Source organism: Arachis stenosperma, chromosome 2, assembly GCF_014773155.1.
Source record: "Arachis stenosperma cultivar V10309 chromosome 2, arast.V10309.gnm1.PFL2, whole genome shotgun sequence".
Classification (NCBI taxonomy): domain Eukaryota; kingdom Viridiplantae; phylum Streptophyta; class Magnoliopsida; order Fabales; family Fabaceae; genus Arachis; species Arachis stenosperma.
Window position 1 is genome coordinate 13,245,913 of NC_080378.1, and position 19,424 is coordinate 13,265,336.

The window sequence follows — 19,424 nt, forward strand, 5'->3', positions numbered from 1 at the left end:
TTTTGGCCCACTTATTTTCCATCTACCACATGTGAAATTAAGAGAGAGATTTTTTGGGCCAATGTTGAATTCCCAGATTTGAGTGTTGTTTTGTTGTTTGTACTAAGTTGGACAATGGTAGTAGAGTTGTTAATGACTTAATGGAGAGGGAGACAAAGTTTAAGGTACGTGATTTAGAAGACGACTTGTTTCTGCTTAGTGTTGTATTTGGTTTCATTTTAATTTGGAATTGAGTCTCTTTGCTGCCCGTTTAATAGTACTATCCCAGCATGTGCATATCTTATCCTTAATTATGTACGTTGTATTATTGGCCCTATTACTATCTTATTAAGTTTTGAAAAAATAAGTTAGCTTTTTTATATAATTTAAATAAGTTTTTTATCTTTATAAAATATTTTTTTTGTTTTGGTTTGATAAAATTAAAAAATGATGTTAATTAAATATTGAAGCAACAAGTTAAATAACGACATGTCACATTTTATGACATTAGTATTTTTTTACCATATTACTTCTTAATGAAACAAACTAAGGAGAGAACTAAAATTTTGTACCAAAGAACTAAGGAGAGAACTTTTAAATTGTATTGAAAAAAAAATAATAGAAAAAATTATAGAAAGTAATTAAAACATAAAATGAATATTTTGTACCAAAGAAACTTATTTAAGCTTACTTGTTTTAACTTCATTTTGATATTGGTGTTAAATTTTTTTTTCCACATTTAATTATATATTATCAGAAAAACATGCTATAACAATACACCATAAGGACACTTATAATAAAATAATAATTTCTTTTTTAAAAAAAATTAACACTAAATCAATACTAATCCTATATATGGTATGCGGGCCTTTACCTTACCGTTTTTATTCATTAATCATTATTTTTCTTTTATCTATACTTAGTAATCTTTGGCCCATATATTTCTCCACTAATCTCTCCCCCCAACTCTCCTTAGTCATATCCGAATCGTAGACCCAAAATCGGAAAAAAGTCATGGCCAAATCCAAGCTAAGGATTAAGGTTCTATCTCTTTACATCCATTCATTCTTATATAAAGGTTTACCTTTGTTGTCCCGAATAATAATAATTTTCACCTTTTATTCATTCAATTGATGTCCCAAATATATGTAAAAAATTAATTATTAAATTAAATATTTATATAAAATATATATTAAAAATAAATAAAATAACATAATACACAAATATATAATAGTTGATTTAATAATTATTTTTTTATGTGTATATAATATTTTTAAAAAAAAATAATATTGATAAAATAATATTTAAACAGTAAAAGGAAATAATTTTAAATATTTTTATTAACAATTATACTATGTGTATATTAAAATCAGTCACTAAAATATATATTAAAATATCAATATACATTAAAAATAAATTAAATTAAATTATATATATATATATATATATATATATATATATATATATTGTTGATTAATTTTAATCGTGTACGGATAGCATTTTTGTTTTATGAATTATATATATTTTAGAAGTGAATTGAAAGAAACCATACTTATAAAGAAGGTAAAGATGTGAGTTCTGTTGTTACCCAAAAAAGGGGCACAAAACTTTGGACGAAGCATGTGTGAAAGGATAGTGAAGTGGCAGATTCCAGAAGCAACACATGAGAGTGCTCCAATGAATGAAGAAACACAATTTAAAAACGTTGGAAGTGGCCTTTCCTTGTTTGTCCTCGTTGGTTGTCATGGCCATTACCTACTACTGTTGTCTCTTCAGACTCTGTCTCCCCTGCTTTTGTGGGGGTCCTTCTGCCATATCTCATAAACTAATTAATAACTTTATCAAATTGAAAGGAGTTAGTGTTGTCTAACAAAAATAAATGTTAAAAATTATTTTATATATTTTTAAATTTAGGAATCTAAAAGGTCCAATAATAAAAATTTCAACAACTGATTAGAAATTACTAATTTTTTATTAAACAATTTAGTAATAAGACACCACACCACACTCGCGAATTTTTGGTATTGACAATTTATTATAAAGGGTTTCTTTTCAAAGAAATTTAAAATCACCAAACTAGAGTATTTTGTTATTTTCAAATTTTTTTTTATAAAATTCAAAAAAACTAAAAATAAAAAAAATAAAAATACAAACTAAATGCATTTTAAATTTTTTATTTATGATTTTTTTTAAAAATGAATGATATGGTTTTTATTTATATCTGTAGTGTCAATTGTGTAAATTTTGCCCTTTTATTTATGAAGAAGAGCCTTAAACTCTAGACCTCTATACGAAGAGGGAAGACAAATATTGTTTGAGTTATGATTTATTGGCGATTTTTCTTTTTTTTATATTTGGCTATATTAGAAGAGATTTGAACCTAAAACCTCTATAAAATAGGGATAAATGTCATATGAGAATTTCTCAACTTAATAGGTTAAAATGAATCTATTGTAACTAATTAATAGATTGTTTCATGCATAAGATAATATTCAAACTCCCAATACTTATTTAAACGGACTAATGAGTTTACTACTAGACTAATGCAAGTTAGTTTATTTCTTTGTTTTTTTTTTTTAGAAATTTCTTTGTTCTTTAAGTATTAAAAAGTTTAGGTAGTGTTACAGCAATGGCCCAAAGTCATCAACCAATAATTGCATTCGGCCAACACAGTCTTTACATAGAGAAATTTGACGTTGGTCCAATTAAAGGAGCCCAATTTATCGGGCTTTTAGTTGACTAAATGGGTCAAGTAGTGACTCATAATTCAAACCCATTTGGGACACAAATATGCAATTAGTTCACTTTGCACGAGACTCCCTGCTTAGTGCTTACGATAAACTGTTTTTTTAGTTTCTAACTAGTTTTATTTTCCGTACAAATAAATTATCATTTGTATCCACAAAGGATATAAACACTAACAAATATAGGCTCATTTTTAAAAAAATGGAAAAGTTTATGGTGTAACATCATGAAACAAAGGCATAGCAAAATATTGTACTGCTATGAATCAAAGACAAAACGTAACTTACGTTTTATATTTGTTTATTTTTTTTAAATTTTAAAATACATCAAACGTAGCTTACGTTTTGGGTTTTTTTTTTCGGTTTAATACTAAACGCAAGTTGCGTTTTACTAAGTTAGAAAAAAAATTTTTGAAGCCCACAAAACGCAGGTTGCGTTTTGTTAGTGTTAGAAATTTTTTCTTGAAAGCCCCAAAACGCAGGTTGCGTTTTGTACACAAAATAATATATTTAAATCCACAAGCCACAAGTTTGCCTATAAATATGAAGTCCGGTGATGTTTATCTTCATCTTCACTTCTCCTCTTGTTCTTTCTTGCATAAAGTCCTTAGTGGGGTATTTTTTTGGCAGATAACTGTGTCAAAAAAATAGAGTTAGTTAAGGCTGAAGTTATGGAAGGTGTTGCAAACTTGCGAGTATATTATAACGGTAAGGTTATAACAAACACATATAAAGGAGTGACTTTTATTTGTGAATGTCCGTTATCATTTGTCATTCCATGTACCATGGGTTTTGTTGAGTTGCAAAATGATCTTTGTAATAACATTCAAAGCCACATTTTGAAAAGGGTGAGCAATCTTTTATACAGAAGTCCTGTGCAAGTATTTGGTGGGTTAATACAGTTTCAAATAATGCCCATCACTGACGATGCCAGTATGCAACAGATGTTGTATATTTATCAACAAACCCGATCTCACGTGCCGATGATAGAGCTGTACGTTGAGTTTGAACAGCAGTCAGGGATGAGTATGGTCGGCGACGATATCAATGTTGATGAGCTCAAAGATATAGATTGGGAAGAAGATAATAATGACAGTGAAGACGAATTCGAAGCTAACTATGAAGTCGATGACGAAAACGATGACGGAGACTTGGTAGGTAATCCGACGGTGCAAGATGAAGCAAATGCGATTGTAAGCCAGCACCCGTTTGGTGCTCCGTCCTTTATGCGGACTCTAGATCTCGAAGCCATGCATGCTCCAGAATTTTCTGAGTATGCGAATACAGGTATGTCATAATTATTAACTGAAGTTTTCTATAATGCTTATTTTATTTGCCTTGTCTGACTGATGGCGGTGCGCATGTCGTAGGTGAAGGCAACATTGCGGCGGAAGATGGCGAGTTTAGTGTCGAAATGAAATTTGGTTCGAGAGAGTCAGTGATATCTGCAATCAAAAGCTACACCATCTCTAGAGGAGTTGATTACACTGTGTATGAGTCTGAGCCGCAGACATTCTATGCGAAATGCAAGGGGTATGGTGCAGGGTGCGACTGCCTTATCCGAGCTAGCTTGATTCGAAAAAAGCTTGTTGGGAGATCAGGAGATACAATGGCAAGCACACGTGCACTATGGGCACGATTTCACCAGATCATGCCAAGTTGGACTCAGACACAATTGCAGATGCCATCAGGCCGTTGGTCGAAGCAGACCCCTCGATAAAGGTGAAATCTGTTATTGTAGAAGTTCAAGGCAAGTTCAACTATACTGTGAGTTACCGCAAGGCTTGGTTGGCAAAGTAGAAAGCTGTCGCAAAAATTTTTGGTGATTGGAAAGTTTCTTACCAGACTCTGCCAGTATGGTTGAAAGCAATGACAGTGAAGATGTCAAGGTCTCGTGTTCAAATTAAAACGCTCCCCATTTACCGTGAGAGTGAGGAGGTTCAAGGTGTAAGAGTTCTGCACCGCGTTTTTTGGAGCTTCTATCCGTGTATTGTAGCATTCAAACATTGCAAGCCACTGGTGCAGGTTGATGGTACGCATCTGTACGGAAAATATAAAGGAGCACTTCTGGTAGCGGTTGCACAAGATGGGAAACAAAACATTGTGCATATTGCATTTGCGATTGTCGAGGGCGAGACAACAGACGCGTGGGAGTTTTTCCTAACTAATTTGTGGAGATATGTTGTTACTATTAATGGTGTGGGTATTATTTCTGACCGCCATACCTCCATCGACGCTGCAATAGCTCGCAGTAACAGTGCATGGTCACCACCAAGGACGTGGCACATGTATTGCATCAGGCACATCGGGTCCAACTTCTTAAGGAAGTTCAAGACTCCATATTTGCATAAACTTGTGGTGAATACAGGTATTTCAAATTGCTGTTATGGTTCTATTCATAGTAAGTTTGTGGCATCTGCTTATGATTAAATGGTTTGTTCAATAGGATATTATAGGGCGGAGCAGGAGTACAACAAAAACTACCAACGGCTTAAAGAGCGGGGTGAGGCATATACTCAATGGTGCGATGAGATCGGTGTTGAGAGATGGGTGTTGGCATTCGATGGTGGTCATCGTTGGGGACATATAACGACAAACTTGGTAGAGTGCATAAATTCTGTCTTGAAAGGTGCACGCAACCTTCCTGTAACTGCCCTTGTCCGGTCAACTTTTTATCGACTGAATGAGTTGTTCACTCGAAAGAGTACCGAGGCTCATGAGCGTCGCCGCAACGGATTCACGTATTCAGAATTTGCAACGAAAAGAGTTGAGGAAAGCTTCCGATGTGCAAGAAACATTGTGGTCAACCGGTTCGACAGACGCAACGAGATGTTTGAGGTTCGCGAAATGCAAGATGGTACCATTTACACTGTTAACCTTACGCAACGACACTGCGACTGTGGCCATTTCCAGGTCGAGCGACTTCCATGTCGCCACGTGCTTGCATGTTGCGCCAACCAACGTCTTGATTGGCAAGTGTACGTGCACGATGTGTATAAGATGTCTGAAATTTGCAAGGTGTATAGAGGCAAGTTCGTTCCGATGGGTGACCCCTCCACGTGGGATAGATACGAAGGAGCGAAAGTGATCGCCAACTGGACATTGAGGCATGCGACGAAAGGAAGACCGAAGTCAACCCGCTACTTGAATGAGATGGATTCGTGTGATATGCGTGGTCCTCGTCGGTGCACTACATGTGGACGCGAGGGACATAGCCGCAGTCGATATCCTCAGCGCGCAGGTCCAAGCTCCGCTAGAGGTCATTAGTGGTTAAGCTTTTCAATGTAATTTTGTTTTGACCTATTTTACAATATCGATGTGATAAAACACAACTACTATTCATATAATACGCATAATAATAATAATAATAATAATAATAATAATAATAATAATAATAATAATAATAATAATAATAATAATAATAATATTATTATTATTATTATTATTATTATTATTATTATTATTATCTTAAAAAATAATCATAAATTATTAATAAATAATAAACAATTATTAAACATTATTTACTTTCCATTAAAAAACAATTACAATTTATTACTATTATTACACAGTATTATTTATTTATTATTAGAAAATATTAATAATATATTTACACAACCGTATCATAATAATTAATAATAAATTATTTAAAAATAATAACAAACTTTAATTTATTTTTTTAATTTATTAGACAATACGACTAGTTGTATGATAAAAAAATATAAATAATTAATTAAAAAATAATAACAAATTTATTAAAGATAATAAAAAATTTATTACACAGTATTTTTTATTACTAAAAAATAATTATATTAATAATAATAATAACAATAACAATAACAACATTAATAATAATAGCAACAACAGTTACAGTAATCACAATAATAATAATAACAATAATAATAATATTAAAATTAACAATAACACTATCAAAATAAAAAAAAAATATTTACCCATTGAGGATGATCAAGATATTCAATAATGTGTTTCTCCAGTTTGGTAAAATTACGAACCATTATTTAATCCTTTACCGTAAACTTATTCTTCTCCCCCACTTCTCCCACACTTCTTCACTTTCACTTCTTCACTTTTACTTCTTCAACTTTTTCCTTTTACTCTCGTTTCACTCCCGTTACCCCTATTTGCGTTTAGTTTTTGTTTTTATAAATAAATTTACCATCCTCCATGACGCGTGTCACACATGCAGCTAAGGTGGCTGCCAAATGTAACTTCCGATTTGTTTTGGTAGGCTGACAAACGTAACTTGCGTTTTGCCTTCTCCAAAATTGGTCAAAAATGAAGCTGTTTTCATGCAGGGGACACAGAGCCATGTTTCGTTCTTTGATTACCTGGGCCTGCCAAACGTAGGCTGCGTTTTGCAGCGTGCTTTTCTTCCTTGTTTTTCGTCCCTGCCAAAACGTTACATGGGTTTTGTGCTCTCTCACAAATGCAAGCTCCACATTCATGCATAACACACTATACATCCATTTTTTACCAATTCACCATTTTCTAATCCATTTACAAATTATTTTCTGACAAATATATTCATATAAAAATAAAACAACAATTGTACTTACAGAAGATAACTTTCGTATGCCAAAAATACCTTAACAGACCAATTGTGTAACCAATATTCGGGTACTCTTGGCACACGGAAGCCATCTTCCGTGGTTATAATTGTCGTTTTATTCTTATATGGGTACATTTGTCATATCTTTTATGGGTACAAATGATAATTTATTCTTTCCATGTCAAGCACGAAAATTTAAATTATAATTTTAAATAAATATTATTCAATAAGAATATAAATTAATTATTTTAAAATAGTTGATAATATATATATATATATATATATATATATATATATATAATTTATTAATAGTTAATTTATTTTTTATTTTTTTTAAATATAGTATAAAAAATAATTTTATTTTTTTAGTTAAAGAATTATTTGTATTTTTTTATTATGTAATTAATTTAATTAATAAATTTTTATTATTACTTTCCTACTCAAAAAAAAATATCAGCTTATATTGTTCTTATATTTAAATTGAGGTCAATTATTTTAATTTTAATTTTTATTTTAAACTTTAGGTGAACTCTAAATTTGATATGATTAAGGTAATCACAGTAAATATTAATCATATAATAATTTTTTATTTTTTTATGAGATTCATCACTTATATTTTATAAATATTATAAATATTGGTGCACTCTAAAAAGATGCTAATTTAAATATTGAGGTCAATTAACCTATTAGTTATGTTCATTTTATATGAGTAAACAATCAATCAGATAACCACTCTTTTATTTTTTTTTATATGCGATTTATAATATATATTCTATATATATCATGAATATTGGTACACTCTAAAAAAATGCTAATTTAAAGATTGAGATCAATTAACCTAACATTTATATTCATTATAAACTCTATGTCTCAATTGGTGAACCCTAAAATCTATATGAGTAAGTTAACTATCATAAATACTAATTATATAGTAATTTTTTTTTATTTTTTATACGTAATTCATCACCTAAATTTTATAGATACTATGAATATTGGTGAAGTATAAAGAAATACAAATTTAAATGTTAAGTTCAAATATGATAGTGGCTTAATGTTATTTGAATTATTAAATCTACATATATCCTAATTGATTAAATTATTTTTCTTAATTAATTATCAAATGTGAACATTTTACTGAATCAAAAATTTAAAATATTAAATATTAGAGATAAATGCTAAATTATCCAAAAATAACTTTAAAAGATAAATTTACAATAAAGATAATAAAACTTGTGAATACCATGTGGAGCTTAAGGGAAAAAAATACTTAAAAATAAAACTACCATGCGTCTCAATTGATAAATTTTAAAATTTACAATCACCATAAATACTAATCACATGACGACTCTTTTATTTCTTTATATTATAATTCATCACATGTCTTCTATATATATAATAAATATTACTACACTCTAAAAAAATGTTGATTTAAACATTGAGATCAATTAACACAATATTTATGTTCATTATAAACTCTACGTCTCAATTGGCAAACTCTAAAATTTACATGAGTAAGTTAACCACTACAAATATTTTTCATATGGTGACTCTTTTATTTCTTTATATGCAATTCATCACCTATAATTTATAGATTCTATGAATATTATTAAATTATAGAAGATACTAATTTAAACATTGGGTCAAATGGAGTGACTTAATATTGTTTAAATTATTAAATTTACATATATCATAATTAATTAAATTTTTTTAACCAATTATCTAATGTGAATATTAAATCCTTCAGTTGAATACTAAATTATTCAAAGATAATTTTAAAAGATAAATTTATAATACAAATAATAAAACTTATAAATGTCATGTTAAGAAAAAAAATTGCTTAAAAACAAAACTGAAGAACACAAGAAAAAAATTAATACTGATAATGTCTAACAAAATAAAGCTTTAAAATAAAAAATAAAAAATTATTAACAAATATTTTTGTATTATTTAAAATATATTAAATTATAATATAGAATTAAATACTTTGTAACTTAAATTAATAGATACAACTCTAAAAATAAGAGTAAAAATTTAAAATTTCTTAGTTTGAATTTAGATCAATTCGAATAATTTTAAAAAAAATTAAGATCATATTTAAAATTATAAATTAAAAAAATATTTTATTTAAATTTGTCAAAATTTAATAATCAAAATGATTAATGTAACAACATTTAAAATGCAAGATATAATAATATTTTATTTTAAATACTAAATCTTAATTTAAAAATTTAATACAATTTTAATTCTCTTTTTTTTTTGGACTTGGTGCCAACAAAGCTAACCCGAAACGAAAAAATCAGAACACGCATCAAAATCCAATCCACTCGAAATTTAAGCTACCTTGAAATCCGCTCCACCCGTGATTCTGCATCTTAAGTTCTTAACTAAACTTCATTGCTGGGACCTGTGAGAGATGCAACAAACCTAGATCCAGGCGACTCAGCAGTCTTGATCGTCGAGTCTCTCCATTTCGAGCATCGCTACCTTCTTCTAGACAGTGTTGTCGCCGACCCGCCATCCTATTCTCAGAGTCACCCTTATGAATGACTATGTTATGTTCTATGTCATTAGATTTATGTTTTTATTGAGACTTATGTTATTGTTGATGGATGGAATTGTTATGTATGCTGGAATGCTAGATTGTTGATAGGATTGTTATAAATTTATGTTTTCCTTCTTGAACTGCAGTATTGAAACACTTTGTTTGCATGTGCTTTTAAATTTATGTTTTCAATCTAATGGTTCTTACTTCAACAGATTCAATAACGTTATTTTACATATTACATTCCTCTTTGCTCTCCCATGTTGTGTTATGTTGAGCTCATTGCTTAAAAAAACATATTACATTCTCTTCTACTGCGTTGTGATGTACTTACTGTCATTTAGAGAGTGCTTATTCTTTATTTTTTTGTTTCTTTTTCTTTCTTTTTATTTTCAGATACCAAAGAGTATATTACAAATTACATATTTAGATTAATTTAGGTTCCATACTTTGGATATTGTAGTTAAATTTTTGGTAAATTATTTTTGTTAAAATTTCTGACATAATTCTTGAAGATAGGTAGTTTCTTATCATTCATGATTTTTGAAAAAAAAACAAATAAATAATAGAACAAAGAAATGTGCTGCATTATTATTTTGGACTATTGCAGTGACTTTGTTCTATTTTAATCATGCTTGTTTGGCCCAAGTAAAAAAATAAATAAATATCAAGGGACATGTGATATTTTGTTTTTTGTTTAAATCACACATATTTACTAATAATTTGGGGAGAGAGAATTCGATAATGAGAACGAATGAAACTTTAGTCAGAGGAGGAGGGAGAAGGAGAGAGGAATGACAACTCCATGATTCATTCATGTAGAACTTTTGATGACACACTAATTTCGAAAGACGGCAATCATATGTTCAAAATCAGAAATAATCTTTTATGTATAATCAATATATATTGTGACGGTCTAAATGATAATGAAGTAATTGTGTGTGATAATGGTAATGTTTGGACAAATGAAAAATTTGTGATGCATAAAAAATAGGTAATAAGAAAGGAGGGATAAGATGAATTGGGTTCTTTTACTCAAAAAGATTTTGTCCTTCTGATGAATGAATCATTTTTTTTTATAGGTAAAATTGACCTCAATGATGCATGTGATAAAGTATATATTTTCAAAACAGATTGGCCAAATTTCAAACGAACACACTTGTTTGATGCTTTGAATTTACATTTATTAATTTTTTGAATTAATAGGTACTTTAATTAGGTGTTGAAACTTCCATCCATGACTGGCACGTGGTAAGACTTTAAGAACTTTTATCTTTCATAGTTTCATTACATTTGATGACTTTTCAACACCAATAGAAGAAAGCAAACAAAATCTTCATGAAGAAGGATATTGTGACACGTGGAACTACAAAATTGGATTTTAAGATATTAACTAAGGACTAGTGTATGCTTTTCTATTCTGTACGGAATAATACATAAAATTATATAAAAAATTTTATTAAAAAATTAAATAAAATATATGCAATAATTATTATTATAAATATTTTACAAAGTTATAATTAAAATTAAATTCTTATCATTTTTAATATTAAAATATTAAAAATAATTAGTATTTGTCTTAATTAATTTGAGTTTGTTGAGTGACTCATTCGTCCACTTAAACAACTATTAGGAGTTAGAATCTCGCTTTCTGTGTGTAGCAATCAATTGGCTAGCAGTAAATCCTTAATAAATTGAGCATCAATATGTGATTAGACTTGGTAGGAATACTCGAATATGCGGGTACTCGACTCGTCCATACCTGGTTGGGAAGGGTAATAACTTGACTCGAGTCGGGACAGATTTTACTTATGATAGGGTATTGTCGGGTTTAAGATGTACTCGCCCCGGATATATACATAAAAAAATACTTTTTAGAAATTAGGATTTGCCTCACATCACAGATTCAGTGATTCATAGCTTCAGTCCATACTTTATAGCCATGTAAGAGAAACTCATTCATCCTCACCCAGAGTTTTCTTCTTCTCGACTTCTTCATGAAAAACCTCATAACTCCCGTCATCATCATTACTGAGCCCATCACCGCTTACCCCTTCACAGCTCTCATCTTCCTTCATAGCACATGTCGCCATCGTTGCTTATCCCGTTACCGTCGTTGTTGAGCCCGTCGCCACCTTTTTCCTTGAGTCTGTTAAATTCTTCTCTTCTTCTCCCATAGACTCATCACTTAGTCGTCGTCGCTATGATCCCGAGCATTGCCGTTGCAGTTTCATCTGAGTCTGTCACAGAATAAAATAGAATTTTTATTCAAGTTAGACCAATTGGAAATAGACATGCATGAGATAATTTTCGCATGTAATTTCTAAATTTTCTCATCCAAACTTGATCTATGTGGTTGAGTATTTTAATATGGCGATCATCGTGATTTTGTTGCGACACTAAAGGGATAAAAGCTGCGGTAATTTCATAACTAATATATGAGACAGACCAGATTATTAAAGTAATCAGGAAAATAACATTCAGATGTGCACATAAAATTTATAAGATGTGATTATCTTAAGAAAATATATATGTATAGCCCAAGTAAAAAATTGTTAGAAAATTATTATTTCTTAATATATTTATAGGCAATACATATATTAGTTATAATCGCAAATTAAGTAGTTTCACATTAAATGACTTATATAATGGTGATCTCATTTATTGTCATAAATGTTGAATTAAATAAGTCATTATTACTTTTGATTTGGATAAATGAGATTAAAATCATAGATATTATTTTATTTAAATTTTAGGGTTTAATGAATATCACACTTAAATATAAATAATGATTTCAGGATTTTGATCTCCAACACATCAAACTCGCCTCCGTAGTTCTTTTTCCACAGTAAAATTGTGATTTAGCCCTATCAGAGATACAGAAGATTTTGGTTGACCAAGATTAAAGAACCACAAGAGCCAAGCTCTCTGATCTCAATCATACTCTCAAATGAAGGGACGCTTCTGCGCTCTCAGTTATATTTCTTAATAATTTAATATGGATGATCTTGAGGTTGAGAAATTCTAAAATTTTATGATAAAATAGAATTTTTATTCAATCAAATGATGATAAATGATTTTATGGAATTAAATTATATTAATGTGATCAGTGAATGATAAAGAATACTAAAAAAATAAATAAATAATATTTTAAAATTATAGAAATATTAAATTGTCATTTCAATTTACCTTTTTAATCAACGACAATAAATATCTTCAATTAATTAAATTTTTACAAAAAATTATATACCTAAAATTATGTCATTTCTTTAAAAATCTTTTGAACATACAATGGTTCAATGAGAGGTTAACTATTGAAAATTGAATATAATATTTTAAAATTCGTTAAATAAAAAGTTGTACTTAGTTCTATCCATCCTAAATAGTTCTATATTCACTATTACTTATCCATCTAAATAATTCTAACATTGATAAAATATTATTTTTAGATGCAAAAAATTTAAAATATATTTATTCTATTTCAAAAATTAATATTCATATTTAACTTAGGATTTCAATAAATATGGCAAAAAAATTACATTTTTTAGTTTAAAAAGTAAAATATCTATAAATATATTTTTGTGCTTTAGCTTTAGATTTTTCAAAAAAAAATGAGCAAGTTAATGAAATCAAATCATATTTCTATTACATATATAAGAATATATATTACACATAAATAAAAAATGTATGTTAGGTGTAATATAGAACAAATACATAAATTAAAGTAAAATTTAAAAAAAATAAAAACTAATAAAATATTAAAAAAAGAAATATAAATAGAAGAAAAATAAAATTATTAGACAGAAGAGAAATAATTTAATAAATTTTATGTGTATATAAAAGAGGAATAAAAAAAAACATACAGTATCTTGTTTAATTTAGTAAGATGTATGGAAATAAATACATAGAATAAGAGAATAAAAAAGAATAAAAAAACTAAATATTTGAATTAATATAAAAAATAAAAAATAATAAAATAATGATAATCCATCATAATCTTAATATTTTAATATAATTAAGTAATAACAATATAATTAGTCTATCATAATCTTAATCTAATCTTTTAATATAATTAATTCTAATTAAATAATTAAATAATTAAATAAATTGAATATAAATATTTTTAATCTAACCGTACAAAGAAATAATAAATTTTCTATCATTAGACATATATATATATATATATATATATATATATATATATTGGGAATAAAATATCATTATAAAATGAGATTAGTATTATTAATGACATATAAATATTAAAATTATATTAATACATTAATTATAATATATTATTAGAATAAAAAGTTACAAGAATTAAAATAACTGAAATTTATTAATTTTAATTAGTTAAATTAGCATAAAATAAAAAAGAAATTATTAATCAGATTAAATAAATTAAAAAATATTACCGAGTAAAGCAAATGTCACAATAATTATATTACTAATTGAAAAAAAATCAATTCAATCAATTTAAATTTTTATTTAAAATAGACAATTAAAGATCACCAATAAATAAAAATAAATAGGATATAATAAAAAAAATAATTTTACTAGTATAAATAATTAAATTAAATTATTATATACAATTTTTATTTTTTACTTTATTATAACTTAAGTTACCATTAATGGTAAAAAAACTATTTTTAAATAGCACCAATTTGTATTTTACAACATAATTAAAGCACGATTTATAATTTTTTATTTTGTGATTAATCAATATTTTTTAATTTTTTTGTTAAGTCTTCTGCATTTTATGATTGATAAATTTTTTCTACAAAATACAAATTTGTGATGAATTATTACAACCATAATTAATAAAGAAAATTAAGAAAAAATTATAAAAAAATCAAATAAAAGATAAAAAATAGAGTAAAAATTAATTTTGAAACTAAAAATATGTCAATTGCGCTAGAAATTCTAAAATTTGCATTTTATTATATAATCAATTTTGTTACTCACTTCAACTTCATTATCCATTTGTATCCAAAAAAGTATATAATGTCACACTTATTTAAAAAAAAGATGAAACTCTTCAAATACACAGTATAATGTATAATTTAAGAATAATATGATAAAAAATATCTAAAATTTTATAATAGTATTTAAAATTTTTAATGACGATAATACAAAGAGTTTAAATGTACTAAATGAATTCTAGATCTCAATTCAATAGTTACCCCTTGCACATCTTATTTAAATTTGAATTTTAAATTTAATTTGTATCTTCTTTTTTTCTCCTAATATAAATTATTTTTGATAAAAAATAAGAAAAAAATCTATTAGACCAAAAAAAATATTCTATCAAAGAATTATTATAAAAAAATTTATAATTAGAGAAGAAAATAATAAAAGTATTAATAATAATAAAGAAAAAGAAATAAAGCTCATATTAAAGAATATTAAAAAAGAAATAATAAAGTCCATATTAATAATAATAATGCTGAGAAATTATATTACCGCTTTAGGCTTCTAGGATTTGTCTTTGGCCATCATTTTTTCTTTTCTTTACTTTTTTATTTAAATTAACAAGTCATAAAAAAATAAAAAACAATTGAAGAAAATGAAAACAGTAAGATCAATAGTAACTATACAAATCAAAACACATAGGAGAAAAACAAACTATTATATGATAGAATTAACATGAGTATATTTCATCATTAAATAAACAAAGTTAACGCAAAACAAAAATTACACGTAAAGAGAAAAAAAGAGTTAAAATATCCAAAGTGATAAAAAAATTATTTTTACAATTTTATTCTGTCATGTTTATATATATATATATATATATATATATATATATATATATATATATATAAAAGAATAAACTTTTAACTAAATTAAATTGTATTTATTATTATTATTAGAAAGGGTAAGAGAGAGCAATAGAGACAATGTTTGTGTATATTCAAGTTGTGTATAATGATATAATATAGAAGGGTATTTATAGGTGCTAAGAGAATCAAAAAAATAAAGACGTAATATCCTATAATAAATATTCAGATATGTTAAATACTAATTGATCTAATTGATCCTAATTATACTCTAACATCTCTCCATCAAACTCAAGTGACAACTTGGGTTTAAAACTTATTTGAAACAAGTAAATAAAAAAAATGCATAAACTGATAGAACAGGTGCAAACGGAACTACCTGAAGAAAGCGCAACAGAACTGTCGGAATGAAACGCAGACGGAACTGCCGGAAAGAAGCGCATATGAAACTGTCGAAAAGGAACGCAGACGGAACAGGCGGAAGAGAACGCAAACGGAACTATGATGCGTGAGCATCTTTTCTATCTTTTTCTGGTGAATTTGCATCTAATTTGTTGAGTTTAATAAAGAATTAATTATCTTTTAGCCAATATGGATACTACTTTGAGTATTTTATAATTTTGTTTATTTTAGGTAACATTCAGCTGGATTTGATGGAGTTTCTGCAGCACAAGAATCAAATGAGATGGTAGCGAGGAGTCACGCGTACGCGTGATTTGGAGCTTTCCACGGCGACGTGTACGCGTGACTGACGCATACCCGTGATTTGAAGAATTACATAGCGACACATGCGCATGACCGACGCGTCCGCGTGACTCGAAAAAAAGACCATCGACGCGTACGCGTGACTGACGCGTACGCGTGACATGCGTCACGTGCAGAAAATGCAGAAAATGCTGGGGGGTGATTTCTGGCCCCATTTTAGCATCCAAGTTAGGCGCGGATCCAGTGAAGTCAAGTGGTCCCCACGTTACAAGACGCAAAATAGTTAGTTAATTCTGATTTAAATTCAAATTTGATTTTAAAATAGGAAAAGATATTATCTTAATTTTAGATATTAGATTTTAAATTAATTAGGATTAGTTATAAAAAGGAGAGACTTCTCTTCGATTGATTGAGGTTCCATTGAAGGGGATTTCATTAGGGAATTCTATACAAATTTACATTTCGCATTCCATGAGCACTTAAACCTCCATTGTTAAGGTTAGGAGCTCTGTCTATTTGTATGGATTGATTTTATTGCTTTTTCTATTTTAATTTATGTATGAATTTATAATTTAAGAATGATTTTCGCTCTTTATTTTATGAATTTGGGTGGAACGGAAGTATGACCTTCTTTCTATTTGAGTTCTTGTAAAACTTGAAAAAGCTCTTTACTTGAACAACAGCTTGAAAATAATTTCTCCTAAATTTTAATTATTTGGATTTAATAGGATACGTGACATATAATCATCTTATTTTTGGGTAATTAGAATTTTTGTGGCATATAAACTGGAATTTGAACTTCACCATCTAATTGGAATTAATTGACCAAAGAATTGGCCGTTAATGAATTTTAGAGGAGATTAGAAAGGTCTAAGGAATTAGGATCTAGTCACATATAGTTTGTCATAAATTAAATCCTACATAATTAAAATAGTTAGTAAGAAAAGTTAATCCGGAAAAATAGATAACTCTGAAGCCTTAACTGTTTTCTCCATATTTTATCCCAACTTATTTATTTGTCCATTTTTTTGATATTCTGAGTTCGAACTTAAACCTTTTGAACATCCAAACACTCTTTTCTACTTGCCTAACTAAGCTAATCAATCAATCATTGTTGCTTGATCCATCAATTCTCGTGGGATCGACCCTTACTCACGTAAGGTATTACTTAGTATGACCCGGTGCACTTGCCGGTTAGTTTGTGGGTTGTAACACCGCACCAAACTACTGCAAGAGTGGCTAACTGTTGAAAAGATGGCAAACTGCCGAAAAACTGTTGAAAAGTCACAAAGTGCGAAGAGATGACAAACTTTCGGAAGGTGATAAAAAAACATATAGTTTCTTCATGAGAATAAGTAAGTAGTAGATGAGCTAATCAGTAAGGTAAGAAAAGCATCAAAGTATTGACAAAAGAGAAGAAAAAAATGGCATGGAAGAAAAGTATGAAAAGTACGGTGATTTTACCAGAAGAAAATCAACTTATCCTATTCAAGGAAGATACAATGGCTCTGATACCATGTTAGAAAGGGGAGAGGGAGCAATAGGAAAAAGATTTGTAATTATTCAAGTTGTGTAGAATGATACAATATCGAAACGTATTTATAGGTGATAAGAGAATCGAAATAATAAAGACGTAATATCCTATAATAAATATTAAGATATGTTGAATAATGCTAATTGATCTAATTGATCCTAATTATACTCTAACAATTATATTCAATTAATTGATATACATAATATTAAATTGTGTGATACTTAAATATCTAATCAAATCAATTAATTGATATAATTAATCCATTGTAATGAATTGTATTTAATGAATTAAAAGAAATAAATCAGAAAACACTCTCAGAAGCATGTCACGCCAACTTTATCATTAAGTGAAAAAATCCGAAATTTTTATAATAGAATAGATATTTGGCCAATTTTTTTTATTTTATTTTTATTTCAAATGTTTTATTACATTTTATTTTAGTTATTTAGTTAAAATTAATTTTTTTAAAAAAAATATTTTTATTCCATTATATCTTTATCTAAATAATAGCATAATTATAGTGGTTGTAATCAAAGTAGATAAATCGCGCTTTTACTCGTAGAAACAGACGATTTTATGCTTTTGTTCTATTTTTCCGTTGCATTTTTACTATCTGTGTTGGTGGAGTGGCAATCGCATAGAAATGCCGGAAAAAAGCATAGACTCACTGGAAGCGCAAATTTTCCAATGACCCATGTTTCATGAAGAAAGCTGGTCCATAACTTTAGTTTTGTGCAGCCCAGTAAAACCCAACTCGAACCCGAACCCAAGCCCAAGTCCAAATCTGTGTTTAAGAAAGATTGAAACCCTAGGTTCTCCCTCTTCCTCTCTTCCCTTCTGCATTTGAAGCCTTTCTCTTAATCTGAATTCAAAATTGAAGTATGGATGCTAGTTGTGGTGGGTGGTGTGGCAACTATTTACGTCTCTCATTCTATTCCTTCGACCTTCTCTTCTCCTCTTGTCATTACTAGAGTAGCATAGGTGTAGTTTGGTCACACTGCTGTCCTCTCATTATCACTCAAGCACCATGGGTGGTTTGGTCATGCTGTTGTAGCTTTCTTCTTCTCTCCTGAATTGCTAGATGTCGCTGACTACTTCATCGTAATTCCTTTTGTTTTATTTGTGTTGATTTTATTGTGTTTGTGTTGGCTTTGTTGTGTTTAAATGAGTTTTATTAATTTTTTTTATTTTCTTTTCTAGTTATTAAACTGGTTTGCTAGCCTATGGCCATTAGCATATAATATACATGATTATGCCCTGTAATTTTTTTAATTTGTTCTATTATGTTCTGTTTTATTTTGTTCTAAAATGCTCGAATAATTAATTCTTTTTTTGGTTGTGATTTTTTGGATATGTCATCTAATATGTTGGTAGGGTATAAATTTTCATTGGAATCACACAACAAAAAAAATATTGAATACCATCGAATTTACCATTATTCTGGAGTTGACGGTATAAACGTCGTCAAAAAACTGCTTATCAGCGAATTTTTTCGTCCGAGGTTAATTACCAGCAATTTTCCATTAGCATTTTCAATGGATTTGTTGAGACTAAGTTGATAATTACCGTACGTAACTTT

General features: G+C 28.3%; 2 protein-coding genes across 2 annotated transcripts; both read left to right on the forward strand.

Annotated features, from left to right (window-relative positions):
- Nucleotides 1–3,394: 3,394 nt before the first annotated feature.
- Nucleotides 3,395–4,443, forward strand: LOC130962582 (uncharacterized). Its single transcript, XM_057888777.1, has 2 exons — nt 3,395–4,010; nt 4,094–4,443. The coding sequence occupies exons 1-2, from the start codon at nt 3,395–3,397 to the stop codon at nt 4,441–4,443; spliced, it is 966 nt and encodes a 321-aa protein (XP_057744760.1).
- Nucleotides 4,444–4,592: 149 nt separating this feature from the next.
- LOC130962583 (uncharacterized) lies at nt 4,593–5,990 on the forward strand. Its single transcript, XM_057888778.1, has 2 exons — nt 4,593–5,091; nt 5,170–5,990. Exons 1-2 carry the CDS (start codon nt 4,593–4,595, stop codon nt 5,988–5,990), a joined length of 1,320 nt encoding a protein of 439 aa, XP_057744761.1.
- Nucleotides 5,991–19,424: the final 13,434 nt, after the last annotated feature.